At 46.1% G+C, this 23128-nt stretch overlaps 1 protein-coding gene across 1 annotated transcript in view; it reads right to left on the bottom strand.

Annotated features, from left to right (window-relative positions):
- AMFR (autocrine motility factor receptor) overlaps window positions 1–23128 on the bottom strand; it is a 1369298-nt gene that overhangs the window by 400176 nt on the left and 945994 nt on the right. Inside the window, exon 14 of the mRNA XM_044081420.1 lies at window positions 15509–15612. Within this exon, the coding sequence (XP_043937355.1) occupies window positions 15509–15612 (104 nt within the window). The remainder of the gene's footprint in view (window positions 1–15508; window positions 15613–23128) is intronic.

The following is a 23128-nucleotide window of genomic DNA, read 5'->3' as shown; positions in this document are numbered from 1 at the left end:
CTCCCATGACCCAGGAAACCCCTACCATGTATTTAAACTTACTGGAAACACTCATCATCCAACCCAAAACCATATTCATGGGTGACTTTATTACTCCACTATTAATTGGGAATCATATACAATGCCAAATGTATAGGCACAAAGATTCCTGGATTTTGTAGACACACACTCCCTGGATCAGATTGTCAATACACCAACCAAGGGGTGCAACCATACTGGATCCGGTCCTCACTAATATGGATGAGTGCTGCACACCCCCTAGTGTAATGCCTTCTCTGGTATGGTCAGACCACAAAATGGTCTCCTTTAAAGTAAAAATACAATCTGGAGACCCAGCTAACCCTGGAATACTCAGGGACTACTCTAAGGATAACTTCCTTCTATTAAGTGATAACCTCGTAAAATTTCAATCCCCCATAAACCCTGAGAGCATTGCTGTCTATGCAGAACTGTTCAGAAATTCTACACACGCATTTAAATAGCTGCACAGAGGCAGCTGTACCTACCAGGCAGTAGAGTTACAGAAGTCAAAAACAAGCCACCCTGGTGGAACCCGTGGGTTCGGAGCTGAATGTCTGCTCCGACTCGGACATACTTTTAGGTCGAAGTCTTTCTATTGGCTGGCCTAAGATGGTATCCCATGCTGGACTGCTCTCTATCCCCAGATCTAGTTTGCTGGGAGCACCAGCACTCATTCTCCATGCATAACAAAACCTAAGGAAGGAAGAACAAACCAAGAATGAAGGGAACTCTGAAACCAGGCCTAACCTCCAGATCCTCAAGGATGGGGGAAGGTGGGGGGGGGGTTAAGTAAGAATGTGAGGCGAGATGGACTACATACATCGAACGTTATGGTGAGTACATAACTTCTTGATGTTATGTAGTCCAAATCTCGCCTACATTCTTACTCATGGGACAGCGTCCCCAGCACCTAAATCCTGGGAGGCTCAGTGGAATACACTCCTGAGCACTGTGGAACCAAAGGAAGACCTGCCTCTAGATACCACATCTAACTTGTAATGAGTAACAAAGGTGTGAGGAGATGCCCAAGTAGCCGCAGCACAAATATCATCCATAGACAATCTGGCCTGAAAAGCTGTAGATGTAGATACAGACCGGGTAGAGTGTGCCTTCACTCGGAACGGTAAATCTCTTCAACCTGAAGTATAAATGAAAGAAATACAACTGGAAATCCACCTGGACAACGTGACTTTGGAAACAGGAGACCCAATTCTGTTTTCCGAAAAGTAAACAAACAACTGATCAGATTTTCTGAGGTCCTTCGTTCTGTGCAAATAAAATCGTAATTGTCTGTGCACATTCAACTGATGAAGTTTGAATTCTGCCTTGTTTGAGAACTGAGGAAAAAACACTGGCAATACAATACATTGGTTAAGGTTACTAACTGACACTACTTTGGAAGAAAGGAAGGATTCGGTCTGAGAGAAACCCTGTCCTTATGAAAAATCAAATAAGGGGGCTTGATTGATAAAACTTGAAGCTCCGAAACGCGTCTGGCTGACGTGATGGCTTCCAAAAAGACAAGTCTTCCAAGTTAAGAATTTTAAATCACAAGTGGCTGCAGGCTCAAAAGGGGGTGAAGTAAGACCCTGTAGAACAAAGTTTAAGTCCCAAGGCATAACAGGTTCTGAGACAGGAGGACAAAGCAACAAAGTGCCCTTCAGGAAAGCCTTACAGAGTCTATGTGCCATTAGGTTAGGTTAGTCTGCGACATGAAATGTAGAAATCGCTGCCAACTGGACTTTAATGGTTGCGGCAGCTGAACCCTGGTTGAAAAGCAAAGAAAGGAACTCTAATACTGACGAGATTGGAGCTGTGTAAGGGTCAATCTTTTTGGCATGTGCCCAGATGGAAAACCTCTTCCATTTGCTGTAATAAATCTTCCTGGTCGAAGGCTTATGAGAGGAAGATAGAATATGAACCACCTCCGGTGAAAATTGGTGAAGCCTACCTAATGACGGAAGTGGAGTAGCCAGGCTGTCAACCGGAGGGTCCGAAGAGAGGGATGGAGCTGCCCTGACATGTGAGCCAGTAAGTCTGGTTGTGGGTCCAGAATCCAAGAAGCATCCATGAGATAGGGATGGAGAAAGGGGAACCAAATTTGACGAGGTCATTGTGGAGCAATCAGAATCATTCTGCTTCCCAAGGATTGCGCTTTCTGAATAACCTTTGACAGCAAGGGAACCGGAGGGAAGGCATATAGTAGATAGGCGGGCCAATCGTGGACTAGAGCGTCCCTGGGTGACTCCCCTGAGGGGGGATAAGTGTGAAGTAACTGCTGCATTTGGCATTGAGGGTACTGGCAAAAAGGTCGCAAGGCTGACCCCACCTGCGGAAGATCTGCTTCGCAACTTGACAGTTCAGGGACCACTCGTGAAGCATCAGAATAGCTCTGCTTAGCCTGTCTGCGATCACATTGGACTTCCCTGGAATGTGCGTTGCTACCAGAAAACGTTGGGAAGACACTGCCCACTGCCACACTCACATGGCCTCTCTGCAAAGGGGATATGACTTGGTTCCTCCCTGTTTGTTCAGATACCATACCACTGACATATTGTCTGAGTGGATTGCAACAGTCCTGAAAGGAAGAAAGCTCTGAAGTGCTTGCAACGCTAGTAGCACTGCTCTCATCTCCAGGACATTGATATGCAGATGCATCTCGTGCTCTTGCCACGTGCCTTGGACTGTCCTGCCTAGATAATGCCCCACTCTATCTGGGAGGAATTTGTGGTCACCGTGGCAACCGGATGTGAAGGAACGAAGGGCTTTCCCACATTGAGGTTGTCGGAGTGAAGTCACCGAGATCCTGTTTGCACCTGTCTGAGTAGAACAGGGTGAGAAAGTGGAAGACGTTGAAGAGACCACTGGGCGAAGAGTAGCCACTGAAGGAGCCTCATATGCAACCTTGCCAGGGGGACTAACATAATCGTAGCAGCCATCATCCCCAACAATTGGAGGACCAATCTTGCCTTCACTCTTCTCAGTGTTGTTGTAGGACTCCGATTCTTTCCTGTGGTAGAAACGCCCGCATGAGGATGGTGTCTAATTCGGCGTCTATAAAAGTGACACACTGCGAGGGCAACAAGGCAGATTTTTCCCAGTTCAAGGTGATGCTCAACTGTTGACACAGGTTGATAGTAGTGTCTCTGGCCTGAAGTAGAAGATGCCTGGTGGTGGCAGTAAGGAGCCAGTCATCCAGGTAAGGAAACAGTTGGAATCCCTCACATCTCAAGTGAGCAGTCACCACTGCCATGCATATGTTAAACACCCTGGGGGCTGTGGTGGGACCAAACGGCAGGGCTCGAAACTGAAAGTGACTGGCTCCCAGCCGGAAGCATAGGTGACTTCTGGATTCCCTGTCCATCTTTATGTGGTAGTAAGCATCCTTAAGGTCAATGGAGCACATCCACACTTCTTTTCCCAACAATGGGAGAATAGACTGCAACGTGACCATTCGGAACTTGGACTTTTGCATATGGGTGTTCAATTGGCTGAGATCCAAAATGGGTTTCAAGTCCCCTGTCCTTTTCGGCACCAAAAAGAATCTGGAGTAAGTCCCTAATCTGATCTGGTCTGAGGGGACATGTTGGATGGCTCCTTTTTCTAGCAGCTTTGAAACTTCTGAAGCTGTGGAATCCCTTTGACTGGGTGGAACATCCGGGTTTTTCTTGATTGGAGGGGAATTTGACGAGAAGGGAATGACATTTCCTCCGGAAATTATTCGTAGAACCCACTGGTCCTGGGTGATATATTGCCAGGCCTCTGGGTATAATGAGATTCGACCCCCGACTGGCTCCAGAAGTGCACAGTCGGGCATCCCATCAGGAGCGGCGGTAGGGAGAACTACGAAAGTAATCGCGGTCTCCCGAGTTGCGAGGGCCTTCTCTGCCCCTAGGGTGGTGTCTACCTGAATAACCACCCCTTCCCCTGCCTCTGGAGGGGGTCTCACCTTGTGCACCAGGAAAAAAACTCTGTGATTTCTTGAGCCACATCTTTCCACCCCTCTGGGCCTTGGGAGAATGCCTAGAGAAAAGGGAAAAATGGACTCCTATGGCAGACAGAGTTTTTCCCTGTTGCTTACACCTAGTGAGAGTGTCTTTACCTTGGTTCCGAACAAAGAGGAACCATCAAACGTGGCGTCGTTGAATGAAGAATTGAAGGCCTCTGCAAAATGACAAAGGTGCATACAGGCCTGCCTCCTAAGAGAGACTCCTGAACTTGCTACCCTACTCGCTCCCTCGGCTGCGTGGGAGATCAGCCTCGTGGAGGAGTTCGCAATAGAACTGAGGGTAGACATCTGAGCGTTGACCTTCTGAGCCACTGCCTCAGAAACGTTATCCATTAGAGTATCTCCAAGCTCCTTTTGGAAATCTCTCTGGAGCCGTGTAAACTATGATAAGTAATTCAGTGACCGCAAAGTAAAGGTCAATGAATAAAACGTACGCTTCCCGTACTGATACTCCTTGACAAAAATTTATTGGGTCTCCTGGGGATTGGTTCCACAGAGTCAGGGGTTTCCCACACCCTTCGACAAACCAGATCCAGAAGCTCGAAGGGTGGAGACAACCAAGAGGCGGAGGGCTGAGCACCAAAGGCCTTCAGGAAAACCGACTCCTCTTCAGAGGGGGCTTTGGATGGCCAGTCACCTCTTTGCTTCAAAATCTCTAGGATGTCAGAGAAAGAAACATCCTCAGAGGATGACTTAGGGGACCCCTCCGATTCCTCGAGGTCGGTGTCTGATGTGAGAGACTCATCCTGGGAATCTATGTGCTTCCTCTTGCACGTTTTCTTTCTGAGTGGCTCCTCAGGCAAAAACTCTGAGGGGCCCTCAGAAATATGGAGGCCACTCGTGGGGGTACCATGCGGCCTTGGGGCTCCACTGTCCAGAGATAGATGGTGATCAGAGATCTGCACCGGTGCTGTAGGGGACAGAGTGACCGAACCGTAGAATGCCTCTGACGACCTGGCCAGCGTGCTTCACATGAACTCAAAAGCTGGTCCTCCCAGATCGGAAGATCGACCAGCCTCCGAAGCCAAGATAGGAGTCAGGCTTCCCCGCGCCGAATCACCGAGAGGGAGACTAGGAGCCGAGAGGTGTCCCAAAGCCTCTCCCTCGGGTCCGACCAATGAATCCTGAGCCCTGAACCCCTTGGACGGCACTGACGTGGTCGGAGCTGACGTCGGAACCGATAAGCCAGGAGGGGCTGTCGGAACTGACCTAGGGACATCACACGGAGCCGAGCACTCCAGCTCCGAAAGCTGAGATGCGCTCAGTGGAGGAAGTATCGATGTAGGTTGAGGGACCGGCTCCGGAGCCGACTGGGTCAGAGCCGAAAACAATTTTGCCAGTACCAGTGACTGAAGAAGTCTCTGCACCACTCTATCGACGTCCACATCCGATAAGGTCCTGGAGGATTTGGAGGATAGGGAAGGAGATCGAGACTTCCTCTCTGAAGGAGACCTGCGAGGAGGAGATACCGGCCTAATGCTAGGCGATCGGCTCCAAACAGTCTCCAAGAAAATTGGAGCCGAAGCAGGTTCCATAACCACTGACACTTCCTGCGGCCCCGAGGACAATGGAGCCGAGGATGTCATTGAAGATTTTGCTATTTTCTCCGGCGGCTGCAAGGGTACAGATGGAGCCGGGGATCGCTTTTTAGCCTTGGAAGATTTAGCTTTTGATGCAGAAGCCTTAAAGTTGGAAGCACTCTCCAAATCCTCCTCGAAGGTGGGTTTCAGAAGTCCCTTCAAAATCAATTTGCCCTTCCTTTCCTGAAGAACACGCGGGCTAAAGGAATGACAAAAACTACATGATTCCTGGAGGTGAATCACTCCCAGACAGTACACACAAACAGAGTGTCTATCAGTGATGGACATCTTATAACTGCACTTGGAACACTTCTTAAAGCCCGAGGGCTTATGCTCCTTAGTATCTTTAGACATAGTTACCACAAACACCAAGTAAGTAACTCAAAACTAGACCAACTGTCAAACAGCCACAAGTGCGGGAACAAAACAAACAAACAGTACACCACAAAGACCTCTAACTAAAATGGTCCTTAGACACAAGTACAAGGGGGAGGACTAATTCCTCTAATTTAAACGGTTTTAGCCCAAGGGAAAAAGTTAGCACATAAGGAAAACAAGGGGACAGACTAGGTCCTCTAACTGAAACGGGCCTAGCCTGTTGGAAACAGCTAGTGGGATACCACAAGAACACGCTATAAGAGAAAAACACAACTTTTCCACAATACAGTCAAGAACACACACAAATGAATATGAAAATAGCTTTTTTTGCAAAAAACTTCCCTGTTATAAAGAAAAGGTGCTTAGCCACAGCCAAGAGTGAGACCACATCCGAGCTACACGAGTGGTAAATGAGATGTGGGGATAGACAGCAGTGCAGCACGGGATACCATCTTAGCACAGCCAATAGAAAGACGTTGAGCTAAAAGTATGGCTGAGTCGGAGCCGACATTCGGCTCCGAACCCACTGGTAAGAATGTAGGCGAGACTGGACTACATAACATCACATCATCAATAGGCTGTATAACAGAAAGAAGAAAATCATGGCAAAAATAAGGAGGTGCAGTATACAACAGGATAAAATCACTCCCATCAAACTAAGCAAACAATTCAGAGGACAAAAAAGTTCACCAAGACCAAATCTAAGGTAAATCTAGCCACCCAGGCAAAGGACAACCACAAGTTATTCTTTAGATATGTTCGCAACCTCAAAGGCAAAACTCAGTTGTGTGCAGAGCTCATTGCTAGTGGAGCCACCTATACTGAGGCAGAAGATAGGGCAGACCTACTGGCCAACAAATTCAGCTCCAACTTTACCCCCCCCCACCTCAACCATCCCTCAGGAAATACCATCAAAACTAACTCCCCTTGATATCACTAGGGAACAGGTCCTTAATGCTCTAAGGCCAAGAACACTACCTCAAATGGGCCCAGACAATAACTCAGGATGCCTTCTAAATAGCATGACACACAACTTGTCAGGCTCTCTGGATTTGCTATTCAACTGTAGCCTCCAAACAGGCTTTGTACCTCACAAATGGAAAACAGGAAGTGACATCCCTCTGCACAAAATTGGGACATTTACAGACCCATAAATCTTGTATGCAAAACCATAGAAAGAATGATCATGGAAATGATCACAAATAACCTAAGAAACCACTAGACACTGAGCCCTTTCCAATTTGGTTTTGTCAATGGCAGGTCATGCCTAATCAACCTGGTGGACTTATTTGAGAAGATCAAAGCAATGGATGAGGGCAAAATGGTTCACAGTGGTACATTGACCTGGCCAAGGCATATGACAATACCCGATTCAGGCATTGTTGACAAACTCAAGAGGTTATTTACAAACCCTTAAGTCACCTGGTGGGTAGCCAGCTGGCTTACTGACATGAAGTTAGAACTGGAGAGTCCACCTCTACAAAGAGGCTAGTCACAAGAACAGTCCCTCAGGGATTGGTCCTATAACCACTCCTTTTTGGCATTTACTTCTCTGAAGTCAAGGCCAATGTCAATGGCCTCTGGCTGACTAAATTTACAGATGACGGCAAATTGTAGCAGTCATCGATTTGCCTACCACCACAAATGCTTTCCAGGAAGGGCTGACACAGACAAACAAGTGGTATCAGAGCCACGGACTAAAACTAAATACCAAGAAATGCTTAATAGTATACTTTGGGAAGTCATCCACCTCTGGTAAATACCACATTGACAACAAACCCCTAAGAGTTGACCCAGTAGTCAAGGACTTGGGAACACACAAACAAAATGCAACTTTTGACCATGATATGTCTGCAGTAGTAAGGAAATCATTCTATGTTGTGCAACTTATAAACAAAGGTATTGCATCTAGGTCCAAGGAAGTCATTACTCCACTGTATTTGGCATTCATCAGACCGGTTATCAAGAACAATGCCCCTTTTGGTATATAGCTAACCAGGCATAAACAACACTTGGAATGTTCACAGAGGTTCCTTACTAAAAGAATACAGGGCATATGTAACATGTCCTGTGCAGACCGTCTCAAGGCCCTATCCCTGCATTCTGTCTTCTACAGGCTGTTGGGGGGTGCATGCCTGGCATACAAGGCATTGTCAGACCCCACTCTGATGGACCTCCTGCATATCCACAAAATGAACAGCACCAGAATTACCTGTTCTAAAGACTTAAACCTTGCCTGCGATATAAACAGGACCTGATGGAGGGACAAGCATGCATCCCACAGACTACCCCTTCTCTAGAACAGGCTCCCCATCCATGTGAAGCAGAGTTCCAACTCTAACCCAATTCAAGCGCAACTTGGACAGTGGGATGGGGAACAGGAACATCATCCCTGGTTTGGCATTTATGTCTATAACAGACACTGGCAGCCTGTAAATGGTTCATCCTAGGTCTCTGCTTGTAAATGTTTCAACTCCCCAAGCCTCTGCTTACACTTATCAAGGGTACCAGAACTTGTCAGAGATTTTGGATGAATTGCTAATCTTAAAAAGGCCCTTGTGGTTCTTAGCCTAGTAAATACCTATGAAAGTTCTGAAGATAGTGCAGATGCAATCTCCATTTATGTCAGCATGCTCTTGCATGCCTACAGGTGGGTGTATGTCACAAAGAGAAGGAACCTGGCCTAAGCTCTTGAAGGCTGGATGGATGGGACACCTAGCACTGAAGTCAACAGATAACACACTTGTCTTTGGTGCTGAAGGTGGAGGATTCTATTCCCACTCCAGCTAAACAGATTCATTTTCAAACTGCTGACACTATAGGGCAGCAATAGGAGGTGCTGCACATGCCTGATTGTGCCATTCTTTGGATGAGACACTAAACCTAGGTTCTATCTGCTTGTTTTGCTGGCAGCTTAAGTAAATATAAAAGATTCTGTGGCACCTATCAAAAAATGTAGAACTTACCTGATACCCTAGACAAGTTTATTCTAGTAGTACAAATATCACCATGGGTCTCCTCTGAAAAAAGGGCACCAGCCTACTAGACTAAGAATAAATAAAAATAATCTGACAGCTAAGTTTAACATTGAAGAAGGAACTAGGCAAGGATGCCCAATGTCACCATTGTGGTTTGCAATTTATCTAGTACCCCTGGCCCAAAGACTAAGCAAATTTGGTGAGCTGGAAATGGAAGGAAGAGACATTTGCAATGTTTGTAGACAATATTACAATTAAGTTCACTGAGTCAGAACAAGACATTTGTTTTGTTAGAAGACTTTAGATATCTCTCAGGGTACTAGGTTAATGTGGAGCAAAACTAAAGTACTAGTAGTTAATTATGTCCCCACATATGATTTGGTGTTGGCATACCCACAGCTCTGGGGACATACTAAACTGAAGGATCTAGAGATTTGGACTGCTCAAAAGTTGGAAGGATCACAATGGGAAAAAAGGGACCAGATCAAGGGGAAGATACAAAACCTGATTAAAAATGGAGGTGGATGGCCCTAGACACACAGCACAGAATTCATGCTGTTAAATTGTTTGTAGTCCCCCAGATATTATATGCTGCACAGTCTTTTTTTAATCCGGGGAGAGAATTATTGAGACAGACAGGGCAATATGGGAGGTTTACATGGGAAAAGAAAAGGGTGAGAATTAGATGGCAGATGATGATTCTACACACAAATCAGGGAGGTTTGGTAGTACTGTGTATTCCAGAATGTTTTATATCAGCTCAACTGAAAGGGGTAGCTTGCATAAGTTCAATTTATGATGCTAAATGAAGGACATACTTCTGGGTTGTAGCAATATTCCTTCAGATTCTACAAGACTGATACGGTCTTGGGTGGAAGACATAGCAGGAAGGTAGTGTGTTGCCATGAGAGATCTATACATCATATTAAGAAACACATTCTAGGTACAGGAAATACAAAAACAGAAATTTGAGGTTTGGTCTGTTGGGATGGGAAACCCTCCTGACCCCCCCCCCCCCCCAAAGACAGAGATAACAGTGAAATGGTGGCAAAACACCAAAATCATTTTGTTTTGGGGTGATTTAAGAGATAAAGGGAGGGAACTTGATAATATAAAGGGGAATTTATGATACACATGCAGAATATGAAAGATAGAAGATAGGTACTGAGAGAGGAAGAGGAAAGACCAGGGTGATAAGCATTCTTCAGGAGGAAAGAAATAAGGAGATAAAGATGGGATAATTGGGAAAATTTACATAACATTAATAGCAGTTAGGAAAATAGGATCACAAAAGAATACCTGGGAAAGAGAGCTACAGAATGAATTATGAATAAATGTGTCATCCCTATAACAGGCACATCAAGTGAAAGTGTACAGCATGGTTGTGAAGCCATCAAACTGGGGGAGATAGAGTCACTACTGCATGCACTGCATGCAGTAGCATGTTAAGGTAATTTTCTGAGACTGTGTTGGTGCTAATGACACAAACCTCTCAGTCCCTTGCAAAGACCCAATACAGAGATGCACAAGAGGCACTATAACAATGGAGGCTGCAATATAGTTAAGGCACTTGGAGCTCAAATTCAGCTATGCCTCCCTCAGCTAAAAGATGCTGCTGACCTTCCAAACAGAGGTACAATCTTTCTGGAGACCAAAAAGGCTTTGCACTACTAAGTAAGCACGACATTCTGTGTTGACTGGAATACACCTGTAACTTTGCTACACTGATCTTGATGCCTAGTACATTACCACTTTGATCACAAACAAAGCCTGGTCCACAAAAAGTTCCCTGAAATAGTAAGCTAGGAGTCAACAGTCCAGGCATGGGAGTGATATGTCTGTTGAACGGCTACCACCATAATGCATTTAAGAAACATTACAGAGGCTGTGTTAAGACCAAAGGGTAGGCATCTGAACTTGTAATGAGTGGCTCCCACCCAAAGCTGCAGAAACCTCTTAGACTCTGGAGTAATTGTTATATGCAGACAAGCATCCTGGAAGTCCAAGGAGCACATCCAGTTTCCTCTTGACAGAAAACTGTTTGCACAGAGACTATTCAAAATTTTTTGTTTATAAATGTGTTTAGGTGTCAGAGACTCAATACAGGCCTAAAGTCCTTTATCTTCTTAGCACTAAAAAAGATCTGGAATATCTGATCTGGTGGGTCCTGGTGGATGTCTCTCTCACAAGAGTCAAGGCATCTTTTATTGCTGTATAGTCTGATAGGTGGAATGTCTGGCAGGGTCTTCAGCTGTTGTGCAAGTCTGATGAAAGAAATGCAGTAATCTTTGGATAGAAATGAATGAATCAGCTGTCCTATACGATTTGAAACAATTCAATCACATGGCGGGATCATCCCTCAAAAGACTGCAGAGTGGACTAATAGCCAAGGATGGACTCAGGGCTGCTGTTATCCATTCATAAACTGCTTATTACTCCCTAGCTGGCGACAATTCCTTCTCTTTGCAGATACTACTGTTGTGGTAGGAGCTCTGGGCTTGAACTCTTCGTGCTCCTCCTTGGAGAGGCTGTTGTAGTCTGTAGCAAAACCATACCCACTGAACTTTAATAAACATACTCTTTGGAGGCTGTAGCTTCTCACCCACAACAGTCAGGGCTTCATTCTACTCTTCCTTGGTCTTGAGATTACTACTTGCTTCCCTTCCCAAAAAGAGGAGCTCTTGTTAACAAGAAGTCCAATAAGACCACTTACTCTTCTCACTGAGGTTAGTAAGCCTGAGTTAGGCCGAAAAACTGCAACACCAACAGCCACATTTCTGGCTGTAAACTCTATCTCAGTGCACATAATGTACATCATTCAGTGTTTTTTTTTTGTTTTTTGTTTTTTTTTAAGGGAGGGTGCGGTGCAGCAGCCTCAACCAAGTTCTTCTTGGTGGTCTCATCTGGTTAGTCCTCAGCAAGATGAGCCATCTAGCTGGGCAGCTTGGAAACAGACCAAGTGGGCCAAGTAATTAAGCACCCAGAGGAAAAACAGAGAAAGCAAAGGCATGCTGTTTTAGCCTATCCATTTATTTATTTATTGACATTTGATTACCACGGAAGTACAACTGGACAGGTGCCCATTTTCAATGAAGACCTGGAAAGAAAACTCCAAATTATTACAAAACATTTTAAGAACAATTTTATAATCTTCAAAAATAATACAAAAGCATCTACAGTTTAAATAATTATAACAAATTAAGACAATGTGACAGCATTGGTTAAAAACAGATACAATGTATATGACAATGACTTAATATTTAGAGAAATTTTAACCAATTTAGACAAATTAAAGGCAAGTTAGTTTGATAAAAACAGGAATTGCAATATAAAGTGAGAGAAAAAACTAGGTTATGGCATGTTTGGAGAGCGAGTCAGGGAACAGAAACTGATTGAAATTAGGAAGTGAGTGAAGAAGTGGAAGTAAGGAGGCATGAGGTATGAACAGGTGCCTGTTCATATTTAGAGATATATTTCATCCTGGGGCAGAGCGAGAATACAGTCAGACTTTGGCTAGGAAATGTTCAGAATGCTTTTAAAGGACTGGAGGAAGGGTATTCAACTGATGGGCATAGGTAAGGAATTTCAGGCCTTAGCAAAATGGTATGAGTACAGACATGCCCAGCAGATTCAACAGGTTTGTGAAAAGTGAGAGGAGTTTTTGTTCACTGGATTGTAATGACCAAGTGGGAGCATAGTTGTGTAGAATTTCACTGTGTCGGACAAGCAGATGGGTTATGGATAATTTTATAGGTGGTAAGAAGCTGTGTATATGTTAGCTGAAGGTGTAGTTTTAACCAAGTTAGGCTTTTTATTGCTATGGAGTGGTGGGTTCTGAAAGGGGTATTTGCTGCAAAAATAATCACTTTACCATAGCATTGTTCAAGTTTCGCTTTTTGTGATGCTTGGAGCTTATTAAGGATGGGAGTATCATGAAGTAGTGAGGGGAGGAGTTAAGTAGTGGGAAGTGTAGTTTTAACTTCGTTGGTGAAAAGGTGTGCATCTATAATGCATCCCTACTTTTTGGCAATTTTTTTTTATACAATTTTGCACATGCAGGTCAAATTTAAGATTATCATCCTAATAATTTGCTATGAGATGCAACTTCAATGACTGTATTAAGACAGAATTTTAAATTTTGTTGTTTCCTAAGAGAAGAAATTGGGGAAATGAAGAATTAGCTTGTTTTTTTTTTTTTTGGGGGGGGGGTTTGAACATGAGTTTCAAGTTACAAAGCCATGTTTCAGTGGTTGGTAAAGCTTACCGACTAACTTTTTGAAGATGTGCCAGATTATCTGATAGCATATCAGTGTGGGGTCACCTCAGTATTGTTTTATGGAGGCCTGTTGGGTGGATGTGTTGGCAAGAATGTTAAACAGAAGACAACCAAGGTTTGAACCCTGTAGCATACCAGTGGTGATGGAGAGGTATGGAGAGAGAGAGAAGTGCTAGTTTACTGAGTTAGACCTATTGAACAAGTAGCTTTTGAACCACAGATCGGTGAGCTGAGACTGACCACGGAGGATACTTGAACGTAGAGGTTTGATGTGATAATCCATTTTGTAGACTTTAGAAAGTCTAGAAATAAGGATATTAGTTTGCCATTATCTCTAGCTTTACTGACGGTAACTATAAAGATTAGAAGTGCAGTGTTATTTTATGGGAGGGAAGGAAGCTATCCTGTGTGGGAAATAGGAGGTCTTTCTGCAGGAATCCATTGCCCTAGACTCTTGTCTAGTATACAGCTGGCTTGTCTATAAGGCATGGCAGCCTTGTTACAAGGTGCTGCTCTGACAACAGAGTCGGACATTGGAGATGCTGATTGAACTGACCACTGGGGTGGAGGGCAAAATATTTTGTCTAACATCCTGGAAGGAAGAGTCAGTATGTCAGGGCTGTGACAGACAACCTTGCTGGCATCCTTTGTTCACCAATGATGATACCACTCCAGAATTTGGTAAATTGTACTTGTGTATCTCCTGCAAACCTATGACTATGACAAATGATTACCTAAGGTTAATTTGGTGTAAGCTTGGAAGATATACAATGGGATATGTTGAAAACAGCGGCAAGCAGATCAGCCTGTTAGTTAAGCTAAGAACGTTGATCTAATTTCCTGAGTTGAGGGTCTGCTTCTTATGCCTGGTGGTAAAGTCCTGTAAATCTGGCTCTAAAACTGAGAGAGCATTTTCTGACAATTTTAGTAATCGTAAAACACTGCAGCGTTTCCCATGTGGGAGCAAATATTGTAGGCATGTGCATTGGTGGTTAGCTGGGTATGAGTTCTGGGAAGATGACATTAATGGTTTCGCACATTATTATTAGAAGGAAGTCAGGCCTTTCCGAGATGGGGAGCCAGTTAGTATGAGCTACAGAGGTACAATGTTGCTTACATACTGGACAGAGCAGTAACAAATGACAAACATGACTGGGTAGGATGTGTAGTTCTAAGAAATTTCTTTTACAGTAGGCTCAGAATGGTAAGCCACATACAAGCTGCAGCTGAAGGATTACTTTACAATGGTAATTCTGCCTTCAGGAGTAGAGTCTCAGGGTTTTACATTTTATGTCTTCAGATCCAATGACAATTGTGGTAGAGTTTTCCATTTCCTTTTAAATAAGCTTCCTATACTGCTACAGACCTCTCCACATGAATGAAGTAGAAAATTCCTCATCACTATTAGTATTCTCCTGTTTTGTTTTATACTGCATGCACTGAATTATTCATATTTTGATATTCATATGCAGTTTAAAAAATGTTAAAACAAAATTATGATTTCAACAAAGGTATTCTAGATGCTACATTCCAACACTTGAAATCTAAATGCTGAGAGAGAAGGAAAAGCACTTTCCAATGGCCAGCTTCACAATGGAGGGAGCTGAAGTTCTGAAAACAGCCCAAGTGTCCTTCGTTCAATTAGCAGACCTGCTCCCTGAGAAATTTTTGGTGAAGAGCAGTCTTTCTGGTTCACCTACCCAGAAACAGGGAACAGGCTTTCAGCTACAGCTATGGATCACTGTGGAAACCTGTGGCCCTAGCCCTGCTGTAAATGGCTGAGGAACCCATCAGGTCACTGAGTGGAGATGGACGTGCATATGAGCAGTCACAAGAATATACTACCTGCCATGAAGGGTGAATTGTGGGTAATGCAAAAAAAAAAAAAAAAAAAAAACAAATCCAAAGCACAACTCTTGCCTCACATATCAATGTGGCTGTAACTAATCAGAGATGTAATGAATAAGAGGAGCAAGGAAGGAGGGTCCATGGTCAAGCCAAGAAGGATAAAAAAATAACTCCACTTACACATCCAGACCACTTCCAAAATTTGAAATTACTTTTTTGTCTTAAAACTCAACTCATTCTGAATTCCTGAACTAATTTACTAATGGACTACCTAATTAGCTAAACTACACTAACATGACCAGGTGAACTGACACTATACTACAGGAAAGAGCTGCTCAGCGGTTAGGTCATTAGCTCAGAGAACATTAATAGAAAAAAAAAACCTAAACAGTACTTCTAGTATACAAGCATTTCTTACCATTGCATTCAGTTGGGAGTTGTTTGCCTGACCAATACCTAGAATATTAGTTGTATGCATGACTTCTACTGAAAAACTTGGAAGCCAGCTGGCGAAGCGGGACCCTGTCAAAATTAAACAAAAAAAGTTAACAAACTAACAATACTGTAGATGCATTTTGAAAATGAGCAACAACTGCCTGTTGTAAACAAATTAAGCAACATTTACAAAATCACATTCATTGCTATTGTTTTAATTTATAACTAGGTGAAAAAAATTTCAGGAGGCAACCTGGGAGCATGGGTTACTGACTTTAGTATGGAAGCTTATTCAACATCCCCAGACTGCTGGCTCACTAGGTATAGCCTCTCAAGGGATTAATTCATTTTTGATTAAAACTCACTAATACTGGTGTAATCTACCGTGAAAAAATGTACAGAAAGCGACAGTCTATGTAAATGTTTCTGTTCAATGGGCTTTTTCTTCCAGGTTATGCTAAAAGCACTTCTGTCTTATGTGTGGTATGCCAAAGTTACACCAAATGAGCACAAGTTAGCAATTCTCCCTTTGAAAATAACATGGCTCTGGCAAACACCGGCTCTCTCATTTTTCATTACACGTGAACTCCTCCTTTAGCTATGAGACACAGGTAAGCTCTGTAGCCTCATCACGCTTGACTGCTGTTCTGAGAAATTCTTTACAACACAATTCTGTTTCATTAAGGCACAGGTGTAGATGCAATTTTAGTGCCTGATGCTGTTCCCCAACTTGGTGTCCCTTTCAACTTCAAGTTAAGGGGCTAATAAAAAACGAGACCTTTCTTACATTTGTAACAAGCAATTGCTACAGTTTATGCCAAACAGAGAATGCAAAAGTGTTTCAGTTCTGACTACAAATGTAATAAAGACATTCCAAATGCTGGTAATGCACTGAAGACCAAAAGCATCTGCATGTCTCACAACCCAGCACTTCTCCCCACACTAGCTACACCTCTACATTAAGGTGAATAAATAAGAAGTTATGTACTCACCATAATGTTCCATCTGAGTAGGTAAACTTCATTTGTCAGCAACCTATGGGATTCAGATCCGACCTCGGATCCGAGCAGGCAGTTTTCAAGAGCTTTAGATCCGAGCTCCAAGCTCCTCCCCTACCCATAATCCCCTGCCAACCCTGACTGACCTCAGATCAAGTTTGCCCAAAAGCAGATACTGCCCGAAGACCAACCTTTCAAGATAAGTGGGTAACACCCATGGACCTGAGTATGAAAAAATTCATAAGTGAGGGGGCAGGAGGGAGGGACGGTTGCTGACAAATGAAGTTTACCTACTCAGATGGAACGTTATGGTGAGTACATAACTCCTTAATCTGAAGTAGTTAACTTCATTTATGCAGCAACCTATGCTACCTGAACCTTGGGCGGCCTTCATGGAAGGATGTTTCGGAGCACTGCAGAGCCAAAGGATGCTCTCCCTCTGGAGATAATGTCCAATTTATAGTGATTGATAAAGGAATGAGATGAGGCCCAAGTTGCTGCTGAACAATCATCATCCAAAGAGACTCTAGCTCTAAAAGCTGCAGAGGTAGACATAGACCGAGTAGAGTGGGCATGGACTCCCTGAGGTGCTGGTCTGCCAGAACTTTCATATGCTAAAAGGATACACTGCGAGATCCATCTAGACAGCGTGACTTTTGACACAGATTTACCCAAGTTAAATTTGGCAAAGGAGATGAACAACTGGTCAGATTGCCTATGACCAGATATCCTGTGGATGTAGAAGCGAAGTTGTCTATACACATCCAGTGAGTGTAATTTATATTCCCCTTTGTTCTGGTAATTAGGGAAAAAGACTGGTAGGTTGATGGACTAGTCAATATTCAATTCAGAGGCAATCTTGGGAAGAAAGGAGGGATTGGCCCTGAGGTAAACTCTATCTTTGTGAAAAGTCAAATATGGGGGTTTTACACAGAGGGCCTGTAGTTCAGAGACCCTTCGAGCCGAGGTGATAGCTACAAGAAGGGCCGTTTTCCATGACAAGAATTTAAGATCTACTGAAGCTGCAGGCTCAAACGGGGGAGCTGTTAAGGCCTGAAGCACCAGCGTTAAATCCCAAGGAGGGACTACATCCTTGACTGGAGGTCTGAGCAGAAAGGTGCCCTTCAAAAAGGTCTTACACAATTTTGTGGTGATCAAAGGGCCCAGTTCATTTCCCACGTGATAATGAGAGATAGCTGCTAGTTGAACCTTGACTGTGGAGGAGCTAGCCCCCTGATGAAACAGCCCTGACAGGAAGCCTAATACCGCTGGCAAAGGAGCTGTGAAAGGATCCAAATTTCGATGTTCCGCCCAAATGGAGAAACGTTTCCAATTGCTACTATAGACCTTTCTAGTAGAGGGCTTGTGCGCTGCTACTAGAATAGTTTTAACTGGGGAAGAGATACCGGGAGTCCTAGCTACAAATGGAACTGGAGCAGCCAAGCTGTGAGCTTGAGATTGTCCAGATTCGGGACTGGAAGATCTAGGGGGTGGGATATTAGATCCGGACGGGGATCCAGAATCCAAGGGGGATTCACCAGATGAGACCAAAGGTAAGGGAACCAGGGTTGACAAGGCCAGAATGGGGAAATGAGGATTATCCTGCTCCCCAACCGGCTGGCTTTCTGCAGAAACTTCAGCATCAGAGGAAGAGGAGGGTAAGCATAAAGTAGACCGGGAGGCCAAGCATGCACCAGAGCGTCTCTCGGAGGTTCCCCAGAGGGGGAAATGCGAGCAAAGTAGTCGTGACATTTTGTGTTCGCAAGAGAAGCAAAGAGATGGCAACAGGGTTGACCCCATACGGCGAAAATCTGATTCACTATCTCGGGATTCAAAGACCACTCGTGTGGTAACACGATGGTGCGACTTAGTCTGTCCGCTAGGATGTTGGACTGCCCCGGAATGTGCGTTGCTAAAAGAAAGCGGTTGGTGGAAATCGCCCATTCCCACACCCTCATGGCCTCTCGACAGAGTGGGTAGGACCTGATTCCCCCGTTTGTTGATGTACCAGACAACAGACATATTGTCTGACTGAATCGCAATAGTTCCTACAGGAAGAAGGTGCTGAAGTGCTTGCAACGCTAACAGCACTGCCCTCATCTCTAGGACATTGACATGGAGAGAGGTCTCCGTGGGGTCCCACGTGCCTTGGACTGTCCTACCCGAACAATCCCCACCCCACCCGGGAGGCGTCCATGGTCACCATGGCTAGGGGAGGGGCCATAGAAAAGGGGCGTCCTTCCTGGAGATTCGGAGATTGGAGCCACCATAAGAGGGCCCTCTTGCAAGCCCTGCTGAGGGGAATGGGACGGCTCAGAGGAAATTGAAGGAAGGACCACTGGACCTGGAGGGTCCATTGCAAGGCCCTCATGTTCAAACAATTGGCAAAAGGCTGACAGCCCCCGCCATCGAGCCTAGAGCCCTCAGGACCAATTCCGCCGGAGCTGGAGAATGTAGAATGGCCCGCACATGTAGCCCCAGGGTTCGTAACTGGTCTGTGGTCAAGAAAGCTAGGAGCTGGTTTGTGTCTAATCTTGCCCCTATGAAGTCTATAGTCTGAGTCGGGGTAAGAGACGACTTCTCAATGTTGATAGTGATCCCCAGCCGGGGAGCTAGACAAAGTAAGTAGTTTCTGGCTGCACAGAGTAGATGCTTTGTCGGGGCGGTCAGGAGCCAGTCGTCCAGGTACGGGTAGACCTGGATTCCCTGAAGCCTCAGGTGGGCCGCAATCACTGCTAACACTTTGCTGAATACCCTGGGGACTGTGGTGAGACCAAAGGAAAGGACCATGAATTGGAAATGACTGGCTCCTAGCCGGAAGCGGAGGAACCTTTTGGATCGCCTGTCCATCAGAATGTGGTAGTACGCATCCTTGAGGTCTAGAGAGCACATCCAGTCGTTCTCCCGCAAAAGGGGGAGAATGGATTGGAGGGTGACCATGCGGAACTTCTCTTTGGTTACTGACAGGTTCAGGGAGGAGAGGTCGAGGATAGGTCTTAAGTCCCCCGTCTTTTTTGGCACCAAAAAGAACCTGGAGTAAAACCCTGACACACACTGGTCTGGGGGGACATGTCGGATGGCTCTTTTTTCCAGCAACTGTTGGATTTCTGTTGCTGCGGCCTCCCTCTGATCGGGTGGGACATCGGGGAGGTATCTGGGGCTGCGTGGGTAAAGAGAAAAGGGAATCTGATATCCTCTGAATATAATGCGAAGCACCCAGCGGTCTGTCGTGATGGACTCCCAAGCTGCTAGGTGCGTCCAGAAACACCCCCCGACTGCCTCCAGAGTGGAGCAGTCGGGCAACCCCTCAAGGGTGTTGCGTGGGTTGGTCCGAGAAGGGTTCTCTGGATCCAAAGTTGCGCGGGCCCCCTCTGCCTCTAGGGCGGCGTCCACCCTGCCATCTTCTGCCATGGAAGGGCTGGGAGTCCGGAGCGGGACGGGACTGTTGCGACTTCCGGAACCACATCTTCTTCTGTCCCTTTTGGTTCTTGGAGAAGGACCTCTGGGGAGCAGAGAAGCGGACTCCGACGGCAGACATCTTCCCGTCCTTCTCGCCCTGGACCAAGGTATCGCAAACAGTTTTGCCAAAGAGGGCAGAACCATCGAAAGGGGCATTAGCGAAAGACGCCTTGAAGGGTTCTGCGAAATCACAGTGCCGGAGCCAGGCCTGACACCTCATGACAAGGCCCGCTCCACTAGCTCTAGCGGCTCCCTCCGTGGCATGGGATAGAAGCCGCATAGAGGTGTTTGAAATGGATCGTAGAGTGGCCATCCGGGTGGAGTGAAAACGTTTGTCCTCCGCCGACATGGACTCAGGGGGTGACGCAGCGTACTCTTTGATAAGGTCCCGCTGCAGCTGAAGCACATGTGCCATGTAGTTCAGCGACCTCACAGAGAACGTAGCTGAACTAAAGACCCGTTTCCCTAAATGGTCCATCGACCGAGACTCCTTGATCAGGGGATGAACCGAGGGACTCTCTTGAGCTAGTTCCCTCTTGGTGGCAGCCGCCACCAACATGGCATCTACAGGGGGACCCTTACTCCAGTGGGACTTGTCAGAGGGTGGGCTAAAAATTTTGTCCGGGCACTTGGGGACTGGCTCCACAGTGTCCGGCTCCTTCCACGCCCTGGTAGTAATCAAATATACCAGGGGGTCAGCAGGAGGGGACACCCAAGAGGTAGACGGGCCTGCTTCAAATGCCTCCAGGAACACAGACTCGTCCGAGGTAGGCATTGGGGAAGACCACCCCCCTTTATCCTGAGCATCTCCATGATGTCACCAAATGAGACATCTTTGGGGGATGATCTTGGAGAGCCTTCTCCCTCCTCCAAATCCATGTCCTCAGTCAAGGACTCGGGGGAGTCCAGGTGCCTCCTTTTGCACTTTCGCTTGTGAGGAACCTCCTCTGGGGGGGGGGGGTGCTGTCCGAGGAGGTCTCACCAGCCACGTCTTGTTCCAAAGGAACAACCTGGGACGTCAGAGCAGGCTGTCCCTGGGGCCGGGTGATGGAAGTCGGGCCCAACTGAGAGGGAGTGCAGGGTGGAGCCGTGGCAAGGGCCGGAGGCCTGGAATCTCTCGACAGGGCCCTCTCCACCACGTCGAATGCCAAGGGAGAGCTGCTCTCTCTGGGATCTGAAAGCAGACCTTCCCTTGGATCCGATGGATGGATCGGGGCCTGCGCCGAAGCGATCAGATCCGACGGACCAGTAAGCTCCGACCTGGACGGAGCCGAAGGCATACCGATACCGCCGGATTTGAAGCTCAGCTCTCGGCTCTGAGAGCTCGGATCCAAAGAAAATGGACCCGGCAGACTCGAGGGAAGTGTCGGTGAAGTACCCGAGACTATCGGCACTGACACACCCCTGGCTCCAAGGCTGCCCAGCTCCGAAGACACCGTGCCCGGGAAGCGGGACGGAGAAGGAGCTATTGGGGAAACAAAAGGGGTTGAGCTCCCCCCCCCGGAGGGTGGGGAGGCAGGAGCACTCCCATCTGCAGTTGGGCCTGGAGAAATCTTCTCATTATCCGGTCCAAATCTGCACCCGTGAGACTTCGAGTAGATCTTGATGAGGCCACCGAGGCGGGACGGGAGTGTCGCCTCGATGATCTCGAAAGAGATCGGATCTCCTCCTCCTCAGAACCCGGTGAAAAGCACAGGGACCGGATCCGAGACGGAGGAGACCCAGAAGTCCTGGAGGGAGAAGACCGCTTAGCCGGGGGGGGGGGGCCGAAGTGGAGGCCTCGGCCCGCCGCTTGTGGTGCTTCTCCCTCCTTTTCTCTTTCCTGGCCTCCCTCTCCTCCGGGCCTAAGGCGGGAGGTTGAGTCCCGGCTGGGGGGAGGGAAGCAGGAGTGGCAGCCACACAGCGGGAGCCACAGGAGGACCAGAGGTAGAAGCCGAATCCGGGGTCAGAAGACCCGCCAGGATCAGCTTGGACCTCCGGTCCTTGAGTGCCCTGGGGTTGAACGCCGCACAGATGGAACAACCAGAAGACAGGTGTTCAACTCCAAGGCACAACACACACAGAGTGTGGCCATCCACCGGGGACAGCTTATGGCCACACTCGGTGCACTTAGAAAAGATAAATTTTGGGGCCTCAGCCATTTAAACTAAAAGAGAAACACACACGTTAGGCCCCAAACACACACACACACACACACACACACACACACACACACACACACACACACACACACACACACACACACACACACACACACACACAAACCTAACGGAACCACGAAGGAAGGGGGAGGTAAAAGAAAAAAAATATATCTAAACTATAGAGGTTTTTACAAAAGGGACTTGTAAACACACACAACCAAGAAAGGAGAGAAAAAAGGTAATTTTTTTCCTCACAAAAGTCTCGAAGGCTTGGAGCTGTAGATCAAGCTGCTGTTGGATAACCATGGCAAACTAGATCAGTCAGGGTTGGCAGGGGATTATGGGTAGGGGAGGAGCTTGGAGCTCTGATCTAAACCTGTTGAAAACTGCCGGTTCAGATCTGAGGTCGGATCCGAATCCCATAGGTTGCTGCACAAATGAAGTTAACTACTTCAGATCAATAAATTAACTCTTTGAAACATAAAATTTAAATACTTAAAATTCTTGGTTTAGTATTATACTTAAAACCTGAATCATTTCTACTCTGTGCTTCATTTGATTGGGTGTGCGGAACCAGATTCTTACATATGCGGTGCATGAAGGGTAGCTTGCTAATAACAAATGTCTTAAAATATGAACAGAAAACTAGAATGATGGCTGTTTGGTGGTTGGTATTACAAATTTGAGAGTGATAATTTCCTAAGATATGTGAATCAGCAGCAGGCTAATGTCTCCTCAACTGGCACAGCCCCAACAGCTCTGCAGATAAGTCAAACTCTTCCCCAAATAAGGATAGAAAACTGCATTGCAGACAGAACAAGTTCGCAGCCCACACCATTCTTTTTATTGACACAAAAAATAGAGGAAGCCAGGTCCCATTCATAGGTGAGCCAACCACTAACAATGAAATTGTCGCTCTACTTTTTGGTAGCTTGCCCATGAAGGGCTAGGGTTATAAACAGAGAAAAATAAGGGGGTAAGACTACTCTTATGTAATACTAGTAA

The sequence above is a fragment of the Protopterus annectens genome, chromosome 8.part0, assembly GCF_019279795.1.
Source record: "Protopterus annectens isolate FY-2018-M chromosome 8.part0, PAN1.0, whole genome shotgun sequence".
Lineage (NCBI taxonomy): Eukaryota > Metazoa > Chordata > Ceratodontiformes > Protopteridae > Protopterus > Protopterus annectens.
Note: the sequence above shows the minus strand (reverse complement) of the source record. Positions and strands in the feature narration are given on the sequence as shown.